Here is a 23,103-nt window from a genome sequence, read left to right as displayed (position 1 = left end):
AAAAAAAAAAACAGGGTGTGGTGAGAAAAGATAGAAATGGGCACATACATGTACTTTCTATGGTCTGATGACGTTGCTAGTCCAGAAAACAAAGGTAATACAGCTTCAATGATCCCAATGTCACTTTACCTTCATAATCTCAGCATTATCTAGCCTAAAGTTGAAAAATTAGTCCAATTACTCTGCCTTATAAAAATCAATAGCACAAACACCACCACCAAGGAGGCATGAGAGGGAAAGGGAGAAAAAAAATCTATAAGTACATTTTTGGGTGACATTTTCGTTAAAGCACTTTCACTTCTTCTGTTTTTCTGCTTTATATTTATTGATTTCAACTAAAAAGATGAAGAATGGAATATATTTGCAAGTATCACTCTTGGGAGAGTGAGCGCTGGAGAGAGAGACAGTGGGATAGAGAGAGAGAGAGAGAGAGCGAGCAATTTTAACAATCGTATGTCATATGTGGCACGGATCATGTAGCAATATGCGGCAATCGTAATAGACACGCGCTGGTGCAGTGGAGTTACAAAGTTACATCAGTGGATGTCAAAATGGCGCAAGGGCGCAGCCAAGATGCATCCCTGGGAATGGCAGTGAATGAGTTAAAATAACAAGGACCCCCCCCCCCAAAAAAAAAAAAAACACGCCAATGCATACTCTTGCATAGCTCTGTGGATGTGAGGTAGCGGGACGTCGAATGTGCCAATCTCTTCCAGGACATGAACCTTCCATTTATCAGCTCACCTTGACGGTCAGTGTGAATCCTGCAGAGTAGAGTGGGTTTTCTCTGTCCAGTTGGCCATTCACCGTTAGGGCACCGCTAATGTAGTCCAGGGAAAAAACACTGTTGGTGTTCCCTAGTTGGAAGAACAGAAGGATGGATGGAGAGTGAGAGAGGAAAAAAAATGAGAGAAGAACATCAGAGAGCCAAACGGGGCTGGCGTTGTGGTTAATTCAACAGAACCCCCGGGATACAGCACAGAACCTCTAGTAGGGGAAGGTGGTGGACCACCAATGTGAATTTCTCTTTCGTGGAATATGGATGTAGCTTCTGCTCATGCTACTTTCTTCACTCCACGTTCACACTGTAGCGGTTACAGTGTAGCCATTTGTTCCATCCCTCACAGTTTTAAGCTCCTTCACTGCTGGACTTTCTTTGCCAGCTTTATGCTAGGGATGGGAAATGCATTGCAGCTCATATTTATCCAAATCATTCATGTTTAAACATAGCAAAATGACTTTTTTTGTCACAAATTATAAGTTTTTAGGGTCCAACAATCTTTAATTGGTAATTCATTACAATGGCCCATGACTCAATGTTACTTTGAGAAATTTCACATATTTTAGAGAGGGTTACCTCCTATAAGTACCTGGGTGTTCGTCTCAAAAATATACTTGATTGGACGACAAACATGGATGCCTTGATCAAAAAGGGACAGAGTCGCCTCTCCTACGCAGGAAACTGAGGTATTTTGAGGTTCAGGGGTCACTCTTGAAAACCTTCTATGACTCTCGAGGAAAAGGTTTCTTCAGCCATCATCTGTACTTCTTTGAAGGTGTCGGACGTTTCGCTTCTCATCAGAGAGGCTTTGTCAGCGAACAAAAATTTTGCTGGTAGATCTGGCCCTATATATATATATATATATATATATATATATATATATATATATATATATATATATATATATATATATATATATATATATATATATATCCTTACTGTCCAGAGGTGGCGGTGCCAGACCTCTGCTCAGATAGGACCCTGCTCTAAGGTTGGGGGGAGCAGAGGACTATTCACTGAGGCTACTCCTATTGTCCTGACTGATTATGATCTACGACTCAGTTGATTATGGTCTACAACTGAGACTATGGTCTACGACTGACACAACTGAGAGAACTACGATACATCCGACACCTTCAAACAAGTACAGAATGGCTGAAGAAACCTTTCATCGATGGACCACTCCTGTACGACTCAGTGCTTACACAGACTTCTATAACACTGTGGTTGCTTTAGCCATCCACTATGGAACTGTCTGCTGGTCTGACAGCATCACCACCCGGGACAGAAAAAGACTGGAGCGCCTAGTCCATAGGGACAGTTCTGTCCTGGGCCGCTCGCTGGACTCTGTGGAGGAGGTGGGCAACAGATGGACGCGAGCTAAACTAAAAGCTATGATGTACAGCCCCTCCCAGGTGCTTATAACCACGATGACAGGGTAGTTCCTTCAGCCAGAGACTGTTACACCCGCTCTGCAAGAAGAGATACCGCCGCACGTTCTTTCGGACTGCTGTCAGGCTTCTTAATAAACACACGTGGAAAAAAAAACCTGGACTTATACAGTGTAAATAGCACAGTCGCCTTATGTAAATACAGGTCCATGTATCATGTACTATATACTTTATATTGTATTTTTGTACTTTGCACTCCATACAGTTCTTTTTATGAAACATTTTTGTGCCGTTGTACCGTTCAGTCTTGTCATTTTTTTTGTACTTACAGTATAATACTTGTTTTTTTTTCTTTTCAACCCCCTCACCCCCACCACTTCAATTTTGCTGCTTTAGATAGCAAATTTCCTCATTATAGGTCTATTAAAGGCTTTCAGATTCTGATTCATTTTCATGTATGTGTGTAACGGATGACACCTTCAGTTCCTCATCTTTCTTGCCATGTTGAATATTCACGCATCAGTTTTATTTTGATCCGTTTTCTGAGCTTGGTCAGGTGACGTTTGCAAGCCAAGCTGTGATTTGTCATTACCTGAGCACAGAGCAGCTGTGATGCTATTTTCAGTTGACAGCAAGTGATAAAATCGCCATCCCATCGAGACGGATCAAATATGTGGATTTATCTGCTTAATTAATATTCCACCTACACTATCTTAATTAGAATGACATGTTTAGATGAGTGGGGGCACATAAAATAACATTATTGAAAAAAAAAGTTGGGTTTGACTTACTCTTGACAGAAGAAGAAAGTGCGCTTTGGCCTTACAATTGTGACATGTCGCAAATTTCCATTTATAGCCTTTTGGGTTGTGACATTTTGCGTCTTTATTTAAAGGTTTAAAATTATAACTTTGATGTGATTTCCCCCACCCTCTTTTTTTGCATGCGTAGAAACTATCAGCATGCACAAATTACACAATTGCCACGACTGTCCTTGCTGCATGAGCACATGCACACGCAGACTACACTGTATTGTTCAGATACATTAACTGCTGCGCCACATATTGTAATCTATTTTGACAAGCCCAGTACATATTTGTTGGAGAACTGCCGATGCTCCCTATGCAATCTGTAGATAGACACAATCCATACATGTGAATGTTATCAAAAAAAGATCTTCTCAATAAGAAGGCAAACAATAGAGCATACAGCGCCGAATGAAAGAACCCCGAAAGTCAAGTCTGACTGGAACTAATTCACTTATGTCCTAGGTCAATATATTCATTGACCAACTGAAGGCACACCAACTCTTCTATCTCCTTGCTAGATTGAGTATGCTAAACTGAAAACTGTGCAAATAGGCTCAGCAAAAACTATTCACTGCTTATGAAAAAGTGGCACATATGCAATAAAGTGTGTCGGTATACATACTCGAGTGCAGAACAACAACGTGATGGTTTTAACCACATCAGCACTGCCATGAATACTTTAGAAAGAAAATTATAGTCAAAAGTATCAGTTTACACTTTGACGCTTCAAATAGGTAAGAAAAAGTCTTGCATATTGGCCATTTACAGGAAATGCACTTTATAAACCAATGTTCCTTATACGTTACGACGACATTATGGAAATTCCACCTCTCCAATTGTTCATGTGCTACTCCCTAAACTACACAGAACGATGTAAAAAAATATAATCAGCCAATCCTCCATGAAACGTCTCCAGCTGATCCAGAATGCTGCTGCTCTCCTCTTGACTGGTACTCGAAAGAGGGAGCATATACAGTAACTCCTACTCTGGCACCCCTTCACTTGCTCCCTATACCATTTTATGTATCGTATACCTTATTTTATGTATAATAAATGTGCTATGGTAGCATAATTAAAGAAATATACTGTACTATATAATAAAGTCGTTTTATTTACCTTTGTGATGGTCGTTGATGGGTTGATGGAATGGAGTGGCTGCTTTCATCAGCATTAAACACTTGACGAGGAATGTTACCTTCTTTCACCATCTTGAGGAATGATCCCTTAAAGGTTGTTTCTCTGTGATAATTTTATCTAGTTCCTCATCCATTGTGTTCTATTTAGCTGGGTTGATAGCTCTATGCATCAAGTGTACAGATGGCTTGTGCGGGTTGTTTGTGGAGCCTGATTGAACAAAAAGTTTGTATGCCACAGTGAAGTTCGCATGCCAAGGTAAAATCGTCATAAATGTAACGTTCGTAAACCGAAAAGCCAAGGGGTTCGAAAACCGAGGTATCACTGTATGACATCAACCAACCCTTCGGAGAGCACAGAATCTGTCTTCCCTGCTCTGTACTAAAGATTCCCCCAGATGGCGATATATTGCAGAATGTAAAAGACGCAGAAGTATTGAGAAAAAATATATATACATGCAAGAACAACTGGAGCAAACTCAACACTGAACAAGCTAGATCAACCACCAAAACCCATGTTTTAACCCAGACGCTTTACCAAACCATTTCTGGACATTTACAGAGCAATACCACTGTCCTCAGACTTGAATAAGAATTTAATGCAACTTATATGACTACAAATTCAGCGAGTCTGTCAATATTTCATTACCTTTCAGCGATGCACCTCCACTAGCAATCATTCAGTACTTGGCTATTCTTTTCGTGTGCAGGGTTATTATGAACCTTTATCTGAACTTTGAGGGATAGAGAATCATTCTCTTCAGATATTTTGTAGCATATTAGAGAAGAAATTGTCCAGATGCTAAGCCCAAAGGGCACAACAGCACAGTTCAACAGATTAACCCACATTTGTGTTCCTCACTTCCCATTTGCTGCTCTATTATTTCCCTGTACATCTGAAATTGAGAGGAGGGAAGCATCAGAAGCAAGAGCACAGGGTAAGTGTGGGGACAGACCAAGACAGCTCCATTTGCGCCCTGAGGTAATTAACCTCAAGTGAGGTCAAAAGGTGTACAGTGGGAGGGGCAAAGGCATAAATGTGACAGAGAATTATCTCAGGATTTCACAGCATTTTACATTGGGTGGAGAAATTGAGCTTTTGTCTGTTTGAATGTGATATGTTTGCAAGTAGGGTTGTAGCATTGTTCTGTCTGGATAGGATTAGATTGGATCAGCCTTTAATAGTCTTGCAGTGGAGAAATTTACAATTCACAGCAGAAAAGTTATGGAAGGAAGAGGAAAGGTATTGAAGAAGTAGAAAAAGAAAATACAGGACCTGCTGCAAAGGCAGCCACTCTCGCGGTGCCATCTTGAAGTAAAAAAAACTAAATAACAAAATATGACAACACAAAGACACAATCATTTAATTTTAAGCAGTTTCTGCGCCCTCTTTGTTGCAAGAAGCAGTTCTAGATGAAAAAGGAGAGGATCAAAGCGTCCTTTTCACGAGTGGATCAGGGACATCAATGTGTATAATGTGCACGTCTGCTACCAGCTAAATGTAGAAAACAAACACGAAGCTATAGCATCCATTGATGAATGATATTGTCTCACATTTCTTGTTTTACGTAAATCCGCTTCAATTCCAAACCGCGGCAGTTCTACATACGCATCGGCGCTCTGAGCTGACGCTCCTTTCTTCTCACCGCCGATTGGTTATGTCTGGTTATGTTCATTTTGCTGTAAGGTTGTCAGTTGCATTAAAAAAAGACATATTGGATACTTCTCTGATGATAACAGTAACGGTAGAGTATTACTATTTTGTGATATTTCCATCAAAGTTGAATTCTTGACCTAGCGTCAGTCCAAATTGATTTTCATTTCTACAATGCATAGGGCACCTATTTTAGTCTCTTCTGATTGCAACAGACTGAAAAAAAAACGCAGTTACCTGGTTAACTAGTTACTTTCCCAGATATTGGTGGTACTTCAGTTACCTGGTAAAGTACAATAAAAGTAAAGACAGTTTGGTTACATTTTCTCTTGTTTTGTGTAACAAGCTGGTATACATTCTCACGAAGGTGAAAACATCAACCATGTTACAGTAAAGTCTCGTTATATCGATATCGGATATATCGATAGTCCCGGTTATATCGATACTATTTCTATTCACGCACGGAGAAAATTACATGCAAACAGGGTCGGATATATTGATAGTCCCGGTTATATCGCTATTTTTTCAGACTCCCTTGAATATCGATATAACGAGACTTTACTGTATTTTCAAACCTTCATGGAAACAGAAGAGTGATCAGTTGTGACGACTTGAGGGATAAAGACTGACCCACAACTGCTCTTAGAATAAAAAAATGCAACCCTGTCAGAGTGTTCTGACACCGGTTGATAAATTGAACGAGGCACCCTGACCGTATTTTCTCCTTTCGAACCAACAAAATTTGAAATGGTTCATATCAATGTCAGGTAGGCATCAGATCTGTACCGATCAGTTAACATTCAAGTGCATCATCCGTATTTACCTTGCCTTCAACAAGAATAGGTGAGACCTGCCTCACGCAATCAGTGCCAATAGATGCACGGAGCCTAGATACTATGAATGGACCAACACTGTTAATATTTTGAATATTTTGAAAGGGAAGAAAAGATATTCATGTCAGGAAAATTGCATAGGGGCATGAGGCAGGAGAAGTGAACCGTCCGTATTCACAAAGTCTGGATGCCATTTAATGTCCAGGCTCTTCAGCCCTCTAGAGTGACATCTGTTTTCTGAACTTTTCTGACCAAGCTTGTTCCCATGGCAACACCTGTAGTCACAAAACTTGTGAGCGTTTGGACTGCAGTGTGTAGAGATAGGACTAGAAAAATCATTTTATGAGTCATCCAGGTAATAATGCACACTTTGGGGTTTATTCTTCCATATGTACTGAAAAAAGGCGTGCTGATCGATGTACAGTATTTTGTTGCTATATATATCTTCCTAAATTATATGGGTCTGGAGTCATATGATCTTGAAATGAGGGTGGTTGTCCAAAATACATTACAATACATGCATATTGGTTTATACAGGCCTTTAACAACATCTGAAACCGGAACAAAGCGCTCACATGCAAAAAAGGGAAATGTTGATCATTGTGGAAAGGAAAAAAATGCCAGAGGCCGTGGTCAATGCTTTATTAGCACCCAAACAAGAAAAAACAAAACCCGAACAAATTTGGGAATAGTGCTCTACGTCATATTTTCAATTCCCGAATAAATTCATTAATGGCAGTGAATGAGTTAATTGGATTTTCACCCAGCAATGCGGGTGAAACTCTGACATTGGTTTCTTACACGGGGCTTATCAGAACCCTGTGTCAAGCGGGACAGCCTCATCACCATCAGCTTTTAGGAATTCTACAGAGATCTCGTCTACACCGGAGGCTTTACCTCAAAGGAGATCCCACCTCAGTCCTGAGACTCAGCTTTCTCAAAGGAACATGTGTCAGGGGGTCTTTTGTAATCTGCCTAATGACTCACAATGAGATCACTAGCAGTCCATTTGAACTCCCCTTCCAATGACTCTGAATGGTGGAACAGAATTTTCTTGAAGCTGACCGGAAGTCATTTTGCTTAGCCTAAAGATAGCACAAAAAGTATTGAGGAGGAAGATGAAGGCCCCGTGACTGAGGACCTGATCATCATGGCCGCCGACACCCTGGGCCAATGCCGCCAGTCGTCCACTGCCGAGAAGGATGCCTTGGTTACCGACAAGAAAGCCAACTCCAAGCATTTCAAGTTTGAGGAGCCCTTCACTGTCATGCAAGAAGTCCCTGGGATGTTCATCTACTGAAAAAAAATGATTGATTTCCCTCCCAACCAGGTAGGGAAATAAAAAACCATCATTGTACAAATCCAGCTGGCTATCTATTTGCTGTCTATTAGATATTTAGCTGGTTGGCTATCTAGCTTGCTATCTAGTAGCTATCTATCTAACTATCTAGTTATTAAGTAGCTATTAGCTAGCTAGCTAACTTTCTATCTATTTGAGTTATTCCGGGTTGAGTGAACGCTGGCGCATGTGGCCGCCGCTGCTCACCCACAGAAAACCACTTATCCTCTGACTGTAAATTGACCTGGAGAGTTTTGAAAGGCACTTAAAATGAAATATATGATGATGATGATAAAGATTTTGTATGGGGTTACAGATATCAGAAGATTCCTAAATGCAATTGCATACGATATGACTATTTTATATGTATACTGTAACAACCCCCACAACAATGGTCTGACATTTGCATTTTCATTTTAGTCTTGCGTTGATAAGGATGACGGTGACTGTGCATGTGTTTGGGCATGTGAGGTCTTGGGGGGGGGGGGGGGGGGATAACCTAGGCACTCATTGTAGGTATCATGCCACTAAATTGTCTTGTCATCTTCAGTGACCTTACAGGGATTACCAATCAATAACAACCGTTCCTCATGAAGCTAGCTGGTCATTGGTATCAGAACTTATGGTGACCTGCCCGACACCCAAAAGGTATTATGTGTCACATCACAAGTACAAAAACTAAATAAATAGGCGTAAACTGGAGTTTTCAGACTTCAATACTGACTCCACTCAACTGAACTTGTCGAGAGAATGCATCTGAAATCACACGCAGTGACTCCCAGGGACCACCAAGGAAGAAAATATAATCATATTCTAATTGCTGAGAGAGAATGTTCTCCACTGATCTAGCGGAACACTGCGATTAGACACCAGAGAGGCGGGAGAACTGCAGCACACAGATGCACTCAGATGAATTCAGAAGAAATGACTTTTGGAATATGCAGCTGTATTTATTTGTTATATTTTTTTTTGCATGTATTCCAACACGTTCCCAATCAGAATGTTAATAGTTAATAAAGAAATGCATTTAAACATGATCGTTACTGTACATGCGACCAATGCATGACACTAACTTTCTCAGTCCAAATCAACATTTGAGGAAAGTGTTCCCTGAGTGTAATCACCATGCCTAATCCAGTGACAACTGTTTTCTCTCGTTTGTGACAACACCACGGGGGGAGCTAGAACATTTTAGAAATATGATATGGCATGCAGCCAAAGCTCTGTGTCTTGAGGCGAAGATTTTGTGTGCTTTGCGAAATGTACACAAATTACTGTCACTTTTAAAAGATAACACCTGCAGGCATGATGATAAGGTTTGGGCTATTGTTTTCAAAAGTATGGCAAAATCTAATTCGTAATAAACAGTCGAGACATGCTCATCTGCGGGTTAACTGTTGCAATTTGAAGGACACCTGATTTTGACAAATGTTAAAAATAAAACATTTTTAATTTATTCACTGCCAGATGATTTTCAAAAAGGTGTCCACTCCAGTGCGAGGGTTTTTGTCATTGTCACTTGTATTCGAGGACCCACAGAATATTGAGTTTTAGGACTACATAAACATTTAATATAGCGTTAAAAACCTTATTACTTTTAATTACTAAGTTATATGGATTTGGTGTTATCTGAGCTTAAAATTGGGGTAGCTGTACAAAATACAATACAACACATACATATTGATTTATATAGGGCTTTAACTGTCATGATCCGCCTGCACCTGCACAGGTGCTGGTCGTCCCGATCAGTGGCAGTCAAAAGGACTCCCGGCACGACCATTCATGTGCATTGTGCAGTGCATTCATTGCATTGTATGCTGTGCATGTTTCATCTTGGCAGACCTTTACTCTTGGTTTTTCTTTGATACTTTGTATTTTTCTGTTCTGATGATTTTGATCTTTTAGATTTTGTCCCTGCTGACTTTATTTTAACACAATCTCTCAAATACAACCTGCTGCTACCCCCTGCCTGCTTATTTTGGGATCCACAACCGCCATCACCACCTTGCAAACCGTGACATTAACAACAGCTGAAGCTGTAACAAAGTGCTAACATGGACAAAAGGTAAATGCTGCTCCCTCGTGGAAGGGAAAAATTTTTGCCAGAGGTTTTACCGGCGCTTTATCAGCACTCCTGCAACAAAAAAAAAATCAATGGCGATCGCCGCCACACTTTTCAATTCTTGAATAATTTCGGAAATGGCAGCGAATGAGTTAATTGGATACTGCATGTTTCTGGTTAGTGTCAATGAATTATTAGAATTATGGTGATGCGGATTATGTATTGGATCCTACAAAGGCATTGATCAAAACATTACCGATATACTTGATTTTGCGAGTAAACTCATTGAACCAGAGAGGAAAAAAATGCAAATTATAGGAGTCAACTGTGTTCTACCGAAAAGCCAATGAGAATGACACTCCAGTGATGAAACCCCTCTTTGCTTTGAACTCAATACGTTTAGGATTGTGTGGTGATCAGTGTCCCATAGACTGTTTGGCTTGTTGGAGAGATTACAAAGCAACAAGCTGTGGAGAGCCTGAGAGCATCTAATTGAAAATCTGAAAAATCCCAACATTGCAACAGTCACGATGAGTTCCCCCCCCCCCCCACCCACAATAACAGGTGCGAGCCTTGTCCATATTACAACTTGTCTGCTGATATAGCTCCGTCATCAGCATAGTGGAGTCAGAGCATTGGGGTGCAGCAATGCAGACAGACAAAGATGGGTATGGAGAGGAGGACTGGGCAATATATCACACTATCTATTTTCACAATTACGCTGCATGGATAATTCCAAGACAAAACCCCTTGAGGTCAGTATTTGCTGGCGTTTCTCAAACAGAACAGAGGCAATCCCAAAGAAGAATTGTCTAAAAAGTAAAGAAAAGGATGGGAAAAGCGCTTAGGATGGGATTAGTTGTTCTTGCGTATGACAAAAGAGATGGAAGTACACAAAGATGTACAAGAGGCTGATATAAAAGGCATCAGGGATGTCCTCGATTTGCAGGGGTTGCCGGCTGATTTTTCTTCTGCTTGTTCTTATGCTATCATTACAACACGGTGGCAAAGCTTTACACAACAGATTAACTATTATCCTGGCAGATAGCAAAATCTCATGTTGTAATTTACTGTAATATTAGTCCCATAGAACAAAAAGCAGGACTTTACCGAGCATAAATAATTAAAATGAATGCTTCCGCAAGAAGGTTCTGATTTCAGAAAACGGTTTTATTGTGACAAAACTATTGGCCAGCATTGTACCTAGCCTTATCTCACTAAACTGACAGCATGCAATCAACTTCAAGTTTTTTGATCCTCACTCATGTGCACGAGTGTGGTTCCAAAATATGAGATCATCGAACTGCCTGATTTTATTCAGAACGATAACAAAATAAATATAGCATTTTCCGGTCTATAAGGCGCACCGGAGTATAAGGCCAATGAATGGTGCAGTTTTTAAACTTTTCCATATAAAAGGCACATATAAATTCCAAATATAATACATAAATACTGTATATCCAAATACAGTAAAGTCTCGTTATATCGATATTCAAGGGAGTCCGAAAAAATATCGATATAACCGGGACTATCGATATATCCGACCCTGTTTGCATGTAATTTTCTCCGTGCGTGCATAGAAATAGTATCGATATAACCAGGACTATCGATATATCCGATATCGATATAACGAGACTTTACTGTATAAGGCATACCCACATACATTATAAGGTGCTTTAGTTGACGCTGGGGGTTGATCACTACTTATTCTACGGGTGGGAAATAGCGTCGTGGCTGCTGACAGTACTGTAGTTGCAAGACCTGTTGTGGCTCAATATTACTTCACATATAAGGCGCACCGGCGTATAAGGCGCAGGGTCATCCTTTGAAGAAAATCAAGGCTTTTGGGTGGCCTTATACACCGGAAAATACAGTCAATAAAAAAAACCTCTCCATGTATACACCACTACTACCAATACAGTTAAGTGCTTTTCGTGAGTATGTTTTTTTTTCTGTATTTTCCCTTTGTTTTCACAATATACAGACACACTAATTATTCCACGCACAATATGTCTATATGCAAATAAAAAAGTGGCCATGGTCTCAAGATAAGGCCATCAAGGCTTTGGTGTGTCATTCCTATGGGTCGATGATGTCAGTGAGACGAGGCGAGATTGTCTACACGCTTGCCTGCTTGTCTTTTGGGGCTGTTTGAAGTGGATAATGAGTGACGTTGTTGAATTGCTTGTATTGGAGGGATAAAAAAAAAAAGCTCCGATATCAGAGGGCTCTAACATGACAAGAAAGAAATGAGAGTAGCTTTTAAAATGCCTATTGTATGGTCATTTCTTTTTATGGAGTGTGCCATTAAATGATCCCAACAGCCTAATGTTAGAAACGGTCGACGCCTGAGAGTAAGCGTATTGTTGATCTGATCTTAAGCACTTCACCTGACAGTTTTCATCGTGTGATTTTATTATAATTCATGGCGCAATGAAAGATTACGCAGTTACGCTTGTGATGTAACGGCCAACAAAATAAAAAAATAAAATAAAAAAACACTAATTGTTATTTCTCAGAGATATGACAGTCAGACACTGTGGACGAAGACTCGGAACCAGAAAGATTGTCTTTTACTGCCAGCAGGAAACACAGTCATTCATGACAGACGTCTGAATTCTGCAGCCCTCTGCCAAGCTATTTATTGAAAGTATATGCAAATTTAAGTGATACATTAGTAAAACATAGTTTTCTAGATGAGAATACCACGCCACTGGAACTTTCTGAGCCCCAACAGCTGTAAGCAATAAAACATTGTCTTTTCCATCAGCTGATAAATTTGTAACCTGGCTAATGAGCTCTTCCCGTGCAGCATGTGCAGGATCCCCTTCCGCCATCTTTGCTCCATCATAAAAAAAAACAACTGCAATATCGCAGCATTTCCTTTGTTTTCATAAAGTCCCAGATATGCCTTCTGATTGGATGAGGCAAAGAAAATCCACATTTTAAGCCTCGCAATAATTAACATGAATCACAGCAGCAATTAAGGTCCCTGTTTATCTTAATTACTCAACTAATGGGACGAGTCCCGCAGGAACAAGCAGAACTCTTTGAGGATATGGAGTGTATAGCAACACAAAAGGCGTTCTTCAGAGTCAACATGACTAATAAGTCGTTGATCGTGCATTTTTTAATGTAATATGAGAACCATGAGAGATGTAATAGAGTGTGCACCAGCGCTCTTGTACACATTTTGTTATGGAGAGGAGACATTCAAACATTTTCATCCGTCCTCCAAAACCCTTGGCCTTCCACTGTGTGCTGCCACTTCATCACCCTTCCACTTTATCTTTTGAACTTATGATTTTATCAAGCCCTACAAAGGCTTAGTGCAGTGCAGTATCTTATTTTTAAATGACTGGGAATACATTGCGCGGCGTAATTAATGTCTTTTTAATGTTCTTCTCCTCTGCAGCTTGACTCGTTGCTTCAACTTTGAAACAACGCAAACAAAACAGCAAGACGTCTTGTTGGCGACACAGAACGAGACTGAGGATGGGTATGGACTCAACAGCCAAATTGCACTCGATTCATGAAAAAAATGAATCGAGTCTTGTCAGAAAAATTACAATGCAAACAGGAACAAAGCTAATTAAAAAGGAACATTTAAAACCGTGAAAAGATTTCAGTGCCCACTTCAGCCCAAGATCTGTGCCGATATTTATAGGTAGATCCTTGCGTAAACGTCTGTGTAAGATTTCAGTCATACAGGAGTGGTCCATCGATGAAAAGGTTTCTTCATGCGTCATCCATACTTCTATGAACATTTCACTCCTCATCCGAAAAGCTTTGTCAGCAAACTAAAGTTTTGCTGGGAGCTCTGGCCCTCTCTATATCCCTAACGGACAGAGGTGGTGGTGCCAGAACTCTGCTTTGATAGGTCCCTGCTCTATGGTCGGGGGGGAGCAGTGCACTACTCAGTGAAACTAATCAGATTAGCAGTGAATGGGTTAAACTAATTGCCTCATTGAAGCTAATCAGATTAGCTTTAGGGGGTAGCCCACTGCTCTCTCCAGTTACCTGTATTAACTCCGGCTCAAGCTACGAAATTGATTTTAAGCCATTTCTGTATTTTCATGTCAGTTCCCATAAGGCTCAAAAAAGAAGATAATGGGCTAATCAAATTTTAAGAATCCCGACCTTGGATAGATGCCCAAATATAAAATGTCACTCCTTGTCCCAAAGTTGATCTGTCCATCAATTTTCATGAAAATCTGTTTACAAGTTCATGAGATATCCTCCTGGCAGATAGACAAAGTAACTGGCAGGCAAAAACATTGCCTCCTTGGCAGAAGAAATTTCACTTCACAGGAATATGTAAACAGTCTTATCAGCTCCATGCAAACTGCAGCTTCTCTCTAAATTCTGTCACATTGCACAACGTTAAGACTTCAAAATGATGGATTTCGCTCTTGACACTTTAGATTTTCCCCCAAACCTTGTGCCATAAATCAAATAAAATATCTTTAAAAGACAACCGACACCATTTTTTTGTTTCCTAACTGACATCAGAAAAACGTTTTATAGCATCTAAAACACCCAAAACATGCGGGCTGATATTTTAGTCAAATGAAAAACATCAATAAATATGACTTAAAGTCTCCAAAAACTACTTCAAAATGATCTCAGAAGGTCCCGCCCCCTTGTTCGTGACGTCACGCCAGGACGTCTTACCTTGCTCATGAATCAAAACAATGGCTTCAGATTCGTAGAAGATGCTTTCTTGTTACTCATACCAGTTATGAATATGATTCAAATAGTTCTGAAGAGGAAAGCATAAATGTTTGCAATCGATTAAAGAAGTCTTTATGGGTCATTTTGAGGCGTCAGGACTGATGTGTAGCACCCAGAACATGCAGAAGATGGCGCCCAAGCTCCGTTGTAAATGGGCTGATTTGTCTGCTGGGAATTTGTGTCAGCAAATATCAAATACAGTAAAGTCTCGTTATATCGATATTCTCGGGAGTTGGAAAAAATATCGATATATCTGATCTTGCGGCATGTACATTTTCTCCTTGCGTTCATAGAAATAGTATCGTAATAAGCAGTACTATCGATATAACCGATATCGATATAACGAGACTTTACTGTAGTTGTCTTAGTGCAACACACAACAATTCCCCATCGCATTATTGATGTGTTTTCCTTCTAATTTCGCCATCAACACGAAGTTTTCAGACCAAAAAAGTACCCAAAATGCATTGTGTGTCGCTTTCTCGGTCAGGGGCGTTCCTTCAGTGACGTGACATCAGGAATAGTCACCAATTCAAAAACAAGACTTCCTGAATATTCAGCGCGAGTCTTAAAACGTAAAATATAGCTATATGCCGTGGAATCTTTGTAAAATCCTCAGTAGAAGCCGTTTGAAGTGATTTTACAAATTATGGACATAACTTGTTCGAGGGCGTCGGTTGTCCTTTAAGTCGACAAGAAAAGACCAATGTGATCACCATGTTTGTTTCGAAAATAAGCCCCCAACCAAAAAAAACAAACAAACAGTGATCCCAGTTTGAATAACACTCAATGAAGCCTGACTTCCTCACACCGTCATATTTAATAAACACTTAGAGGCAAACCTACTCTACCATTTTGAGACGTTGCTCCCCTCTGTTATTGGCAGCTCTACTTGATGAGACTTGTCTATTTTTTTTTCTGTGGGATTATGATAAGAGGTGATCGATTCCATTCTCTGTACTTTGGATGTCCAATTGATTGTGTGATTCAGACTCAGACCTGAGATGATGGTGTAGCCGATTCCCCTCGGTCGTCCCAAATCCTGATCGATGGCAGTTATCTTGCGTACTTCGTAGCCCTGCAGAGACAAATACAACACACATACTCTCAAAGAATGCGTGCATTCAACTCCATCTAGATTGGTATTGTTGCAATATAACGGCATTTACTGGTCTGACATATAGCGCGTTTCCGTGACATCATTTATGTTATGAAACATCTTTCAATGTCACAAATAGGCAATAATCAATCTCTGTTCTGAGACTTTCTAAATCCATAAGGAAACAAATTTAGAGCCTCTCAAGTGTATCATAGCTAATGAGCAGGCCAAAAAAGTAAACGGCTGACAAGCTCACGCTGATGCCTCCGGTCCTTGATAAAAATCGCCACTCAACTATACGGAGTCCAGGACAAAACAAAGGAATGGAAGCATAGCACTTTGCGAAAACATGAAGTAGTTTAGATTATTTTTTAAACACACGCACATTTACTAAATCTTGCTAGACATGTCCAAAAAATGTGTCCACTCCAATGCCAGGGTTTTTGTCAATTTCACTCAAATTCCAATACCCACAGAATATTGAGTTTTGGATTGGATTGGATCAGCCTTTACTCGTCTCACAGTGGAGAAATTTGCATTTTACAGCAGCAAAGTGATGAAAGTGAGAGGAAAGGAAAGGAAGAAGTAGAAAAAGAAAATACACGAGCTGCTCTCACGGCAGCCATCTTGAAGTCAAAAGAACAAAAAAACAAAAAAACAAAATATAACAACACCAAGACATTCAATCTTAAGTACTTTCAGCACCCTCTTTGTTGTATGAAGCAGTTCAAAATTAAATAGGAGAGGATCAAAGTGTCCTTTTCACCAGCGGATCAAGGACATCATAGTGAAATATGCACGTCTGCTATAAGCTAAATGTTGAAAGCAAACATGAAGCTGCAGCATCAATTGACGAAAGAAACTGTCTCACATCTCCTGTCCCATGTAAATCCGCTTCAATTCTAAGTCGCGACTCACAGTTTCACATTAGATTCAATTCATTTTAGGACTACATTCAATGCAGCGTAAGAAACCCTCTTCTTTAAGCAGAAAAAAAAAGTTCATTCCTAAATTATATGGGTCTGGAGTTATATGACTTTGAAATGGGGGTGAGTGTTCAAAAGGCAAATGCCTCGTGGGAGGGAAAACCTTGCCAGAGGGCTGACCAGCGCCTTATCTGCAACCCCACTGCAAGAAAAAACAAAACTACTAAAAACTAATTCGTGAATGGCGCTCCATGTCATATTTTCAATTCCGGAATACATTCGGTCATGGCAGTGAATGAGTTAAAATAATTGGCTCATTCACGCACACACAAAGCATGGCATACTTTTTACTGACTGCAATTCATTGGAATGCATTTTTCTATTATTTCTCATTTTATTGACAGAAATATAGTATGGCTAAAAGCGCTAGAGCTAAAAGCTTTTTGAAAGTCTTTGATCTGCTGAGCTTTCTCACCCTCTGCGCTTCAATCAGACATGGTGGTGACGGTTAAATATCCTCGTGCAGCAATGTGAGATGGAGCAACCCTCCTCACTCCATCATTGCTGTTCCCGTCCTCTCCTCTCACTTTCCACAAATAAACTAACTCACACACTCTGGCTCTCTCTATCCCACTCCCATTGATTCTGCAAATTGTGTCTGAGGTGTGGTTATGCTCCATTTCTGCCAACGCTGCTCCTGTCATTGACCAATTACAGCAGAATCAATTACAAAGCTTTTACAGACACTGATTCATAAGCGATTAAAAGCGGAGAGGGGGAAAAAAAAACACACGGGCTATTCACACGCATTTTAAGATAAGGACCGTCAGAGGAAGAAGCGAAAATGAATATAGACTACACATGCATACTTGTCAACCTGTGATCTAACTAACGGCTTAATTTTTCCTTAATTACTGAGAAAAAAAAAACATACGCGTGTGTAATACAGTAAAGTCTCGTTATATCGATATTCAAGGGAGTCGGAAAAAATATCGATATAACCGGGACTATCGATATATCCGACCCTGTTTGCATGTAATTTTGTCCGTGCGTGCATAGAAATGGTATCGATATAACCGGGACTATCGATATATCCGATATCGATATAACGAGACTTTACTGTATTTTATTAACACAATTTCACAAGGAAACGTGAAGACAGTACTTTTAAAGGACAACCGACACCATTTTTTTTTTTCCTGACATCAGAAAACAGTTTATAGCATCTAAAATACCCAAAACACGCAGGCTGATATTTTTGTCAAATGAAAAATACCAATAAAAATGACTTAAAGTGTCCAAAAACTACTTCAAATTGAACCCGGAAGTGGCCGTTTTCAGAAGGTCCCGCCCCCTTGTTCGTGACATCACGGCAGTACGTCGTGCCTTGCTCTAGAACCAAAACAATGGCTTCAGATTCGAAGAAGATGCTTTCTTGTTACAACATATTTCTAGCAATAATCAAGTCTGTTCTTTGTTGTCCAGCATGGTGTGTGTTTTTTTTTTTGCTGTGGACAAATTGTATTTGTCCACACCAAAAAAAAACAAATAAATAAATTTGAATTTGTGTTCTTACAATGTATAATGTTTATAAAAAATATGAATGATATTACGGCAAAAAAAAAAAAAAAAAACATGGTAAAATGTTTCATTTAACAGTTTTCAAAATAAAACTTGACCGGAACTTGCCTTCTCTGAACTTTTATTTCTTCAAGACTTTTCGCACGCACTTGTTTTCTCGCTGGTCGACTTCGCTTTTTAAGAGTAGCGATATTTTTTAAAATTAACATTACTGCTAATATTTAAATATTATATTTATTCATAAATATCTCAAAATGTTATTTAACAATTCTTGCGTCTGCCGTACACATCTAAAAATGCGCAAATATCATACAGAATACAGCTAAATACTGCCGGTTGACAGGTATGCACATGGTAATCAATGCTTTTCAGTAATTGTGAAGCCCTCTCAAAGCACAGACGGACAGACATTGACCTCAAATGTCTTAAAGGACTTGTCTCAGTTGGGACCTCATTAGTGTAGCGCAGCTCTGATCATTGCAGCATGCACTCGGAATTAAATAAGATGTACTGGACGTCGGTGCGTTGATCTGGCTGAGTTCCATCATTTTTGAATAGTGTGAAGAATTGAGTTCAGCCTTATTTGAGGTATGATTTATTAATCATAACAATTAAATTATAAGTGACCGTCTTTAGCAGGGTAAAGGGTCTAAATGGCTCCTGTATTCCTTTTTTACATCTCATCTATTGACTTTTATACTGTAAGATATTTTGCTGATGACATCAAACACATTTTTCCTTCCAAATGTTATATCATAAATGTACTGTCTGTATTTTAATTGTTCAGTTAATAATAGCACAGTTCCAAACTACATTGTAATAATGTATTAAAGCAGGTGTGTCAAAGTCATTTTTTGCCGCGGGCCACATTGTAGTTATGGTTTCCTCTCGATTGCCGTTATGAATTTGGGGAACCCATTAGAATGTTTAAATTCATTCAAATATTACATATAGAGCACACAGCAAATTAATGAATAACTCGTTTTCAAATCTGAAGTCAAGAATAATGACTTTTATTGTGGTTGACATCCAAAAATATGAAATTTTGGCTCAGATTTTAGCAATCATCATGGAATTTAACAAGTTTGATTTGTTTTTGCGGGCCAAAAAAAATGATGTGGCGGGCCGGATTTGGCCCGCGGGCCTTGACTTTGACACCTGTGTATTAAAGCAATCTAATTCTTTCATAATTCATCCATGAGTGTCGGATAAAACTGATAAATTCAATCTTTTGACGGGTTAAATTTATCCTGTACATCAGGGGTGCTCACACTTTTTCAGCATGGGCGCTACTTTTGAAATGACATCGTTCAAAATGATCTACACATCATATTTAAACTCAACTTTATTTGTATGGTGTTAGTTCATGACAATGTCACATCACCCCGTCATGCGATCTGCCAATCGTACCTTGAAGATCAATTGGTAGATCGCGATCTACGTATTAAGCCTTGCAGTAAATCTATCGGAATGTGTTTGCGACTTATTGCAACCAAATTCCCACGAAACATTCGACGAAGAGAAAACATGAGGAAGTGATGTTGGAATCATCTGGGAAATATTGTAAAACTGTCTACATAAGTGAAATATGTTCACTCATGTGACGAAGGTACAATTTGCATTCCTGCAAACACACGGACGCATACACGCTAACTGGACCGTCCTCTCTTCTCACCTTCATACTTGCAGTGCATTAGCCATCCAAAGCTCCTTCCTTTTCTTCTCGCTCCACACACACTTGACAGCCAAATTGTGTTTGTCTTAAAAGGGGCTTAAACGTCACTCCAGGCAGCATGGATTCACAGCTAGATAATAACCCTGCCCTGTGATCCATTTTTCCCCGCCAACTCTCCGTTTTCAAAGTATTCCACAGATGACAGGCTGAATGTGTGGGTGAAGAGGCACTAAGAAACAAATAGAGACTGTGTGTGTGTGTGTGTGTGTGTGTGTGTGTGTGTGTAAACGGGAATGAAGCCACACCTTTAAGAAATCCCAAGTCCACATCGCTTCACCTGTCTGTGTCGCAGCCTTGAGAAGAGTTGTTTAGTCCCTTGATGCTGTCGACTGAACACTGGCAAACATAGCCCAAAATGACACGCCTGATAGAATACCTCATGAGGGCTTCCTCAAAAAAATAGATAGTATTTAACATTTTTAACTTGTTGTTTTTCCTGATTACTATCCTATACTGTATGTACAGTAATGTTGCGTGGTCAAAAGGCATCAATAATAAGGTGCTTCACAGTAATAAAATTACAGGCTGCCCTCTATTAAGACAGTGACAATCCTTTTCAACAGTATTTATTTATTTACATAATGGGTTAAACCATAGATTTTAAACACTTGGATTATTCTGGGACGATTGTGCTTTTTTTGCGCCTCTAACTGACAGCATTTTCACAGCCCCGTTTCGTTCGGTCGGTATGGTTGAACAGGATGGATGGATGGATGGATGCATGGCTGGAGGAGGCCGCGATGAGAAGAAAGGAGCGTCAGTGCGAATGTGGAACTGTCGCGGCTTGGAATTGAAGTGGATTTACTGTACGTGGTACAGGAGATGTGAGACAATCTCTTTCGTCAATGGGTGTTTGCTTTCAACATTTAGCTTGTAGTAGACGTGCACATTTCACCAGGATGTCCCATATCCACTCGTGAAAAGGACGCTTTGATCCTTACTTTCATCTAGTGTGCAGAAAGTGCTGAAGATTGATTGACTGTCTGTGTTGTCATATTTTTTTTTGTTCTTTTGACTTCAAGATGGCGCTGCAAGAGTGGCTACCTTTCCAGCAGTTCCTGTATTTGTTTTTCTACTTCTTCCTTTCCTTTCCTGATACTTTCATAACTTTGCTGCTGTGAAATTTACATTTCTTCACTGCGAGAGTAATAAAAGCTAATGCAGTCTTATTATTATTATTATTATTATTATTATTATGGTCAGTATCATTGTGATCATTATTGTTATCATTATTATTGTTATTATTATTGAGAAATTAAAGCACAATCCTCCATTTTTTTGAATTTTCAACTGTATCCTAATCCGTTTTTTTTTTTCAGTCCTTTCACTGGTATACAAAGACCAATTTCGCCAATTGGCTTCATCTTTCAAGGCCCTCCAGAGTCCCTCATCTCTTTAGTCCTCCCCCTCCACTAGTGACCTTCGCAGTGACAGTTGATGAATCAGGGAGGTGGGGAGACACCGGGCATCGACTCCGTCACGCCCCGTTAATATGCATGCAAATGTAGCACTTGACATTTCTACTACAGTGCATGCGGGCAGGGGGACGAGGGACACGTGGCTGGCGATGTAGGGTTGAGTGCGGTAGGGGAAGAAATGTCCAGAGACTTGAAGGGAATAGTGCCAAAAAAGAGTGAGAGAGTGACAGAACAGAGATTAGGAAAGCAAGCACTATGCCCGCGTGTGTAATTCAATCTCTACCAGTGCTAACATCAATAGCTGGAGCATTAGCCACCTGGGAACCTAATTTAGGGGCCTGAGCCAGAGGAGAAAAAACACATGGCGTGCAGTGAAACAGGCAGCAAGTATATTTGATGCCCATTGAAACCTTGCGATAAAGACAACGTTTAGGTCAGGGTGAGACAGCACCGTTTGAAACTTTGTTTGAGTCCCTGGATTGTTGAACATAGATGTATGCACGGCATGGTGAGATAAAACAGGCCCCTATGACCTTTGTTAGAGGCTCCTCATTTCAAAAACACACTGTAAATCTCACTCGGTCATTACAGTGTACAGTATAGCATCTGCATTGCTGTGTGGTGCAACCTGAGTTAGGTTGCGTGAGGGGAGATGAGGGATAGGATAACCTTATCTACAAGAAAACAAAGGTTACTTTCGAAGCTGCCATCCAATTGCACCCTCATTCAAAAGTCGCTTTGTTTTACTCACCAGTGGAACATCTTCCTCTATATTGGTACTGTAAGGAAGATTGGTGAAGATTGGGTCCATGTCCTGGACGTCTATTATGGTGATAGCCAGGTTGGCAAGACGAGACAAGGGTCTAGTTTTGTCTTGATCCTAGGTAGAACCAAAGAAATATACATCCTATGCCGTTGATTTGGGTCCTATTACTATTAACATATGCAGGCAATGTTTGGTGTGAGCTGACCGTGGCGTTGACAGTGAGCTGGTAGGCTGAGGTAGTTTCAAAATCCAAAGGTTTGATGACAGTAACAGTGCCTCTGGCGCCATCGATGCTGAAGAAGGGAGACGGTGGTTGGAAGGAGAAGAGCACACTGCCCCCGGTGCCCTGGTCTGGGTCCGTAGCGTTGACCATAAAAATGAGTTTGCCCACTTTTGTATTCTGAAAAGCACATTCAATCACACAGACATAGATTGACATTAAAACCAAATGGTCGGTATCAATCCAAGAGCAGACTGGCTCTATCAGCCAGTATCGTATCGTTGTTGAAGCCAATGGTTCCTAATCTTGTTGGAGACACCAAACCCCACCAGATTCATATGCTCATTCATCGAACCCTTCTTTCAATGACTGTTCCCACTAACTGCAGACGAGACTGAGGGATGGACCTCTGCGGCGAGGATCCACTGAACTCTGACATCGACTCACCGAACCCCGAGGGTTTGATCGAACCCAGTTTCAGAACCACTCGTTTAAGCACATCCACCTTGAACAGGACTATTTTTCTTCACACCTGCCAAAAGGCATTACTAACATTTGATTATGAAATGCTATGTTCATTGAAAATTATTATAAAATTATAAAATATTTTTGTCTGTGCGAT

At 40.1% G+C, this 23,103-nt stretch overlaps 1 protein-coding gene across 1 annotated transcript in view; it reads right to left on the bottom strand.

Moving 5' to 3' along the window:
* The window catches only part of cdh23 (cadherin related 23), a 156,661-nt gene that overhangs the window by 83,587 nt on the left and 49,971 nt on the right, over nucleotides 1-23,103 (bottom strand). Inside the window, exons 7-10 of the mRNA XM_089011482.1 lie at nucleotides 22,467-22,661; nucleotides 22,247-22,375; nucleotides 15,736-15,814; nucleotides 745-857 (exon numbers count right to left, since the gene is read on the bottom strand). Of these exons, the coding sequence (XP_088867608.1) occupies nucleotides 745-857; nucleotides 15,736-15,814; nucleotides 22,247-22,375; nucleotides 22,467-22,661 (516 nt within the window). The remainder of the gene's footprint in view (nucleotides 1-744; nucleotides 858-15,735; nucleotides 15,815-22,246; nucleotides 22,376-22,466; nucleotides 22,662-23,103) is intronic.

Source organism: Hippocampus bargibanti, linkage group LG13, assembly GCF_051943395.1.
Source record: "Hippocampus bargibanti isolate YZ-2025 linkage group LG13, ASM5194339v1, whole genome shotgun sequence".
In the NCBI taxonomy this organism is placed as follows: domain Eukaryota; kingdom Metazoa; phylum Chordata; class Actinopteri; order Syngnathiformes; family Syngnathidae; genus Hippocampus; species Hippocampus bargibanti.
The sequence above is the reverse complement of the archived record's forward strand: the minus strand, read 5'-3'. Positions and strand labels throughout refer to the sequence as shown.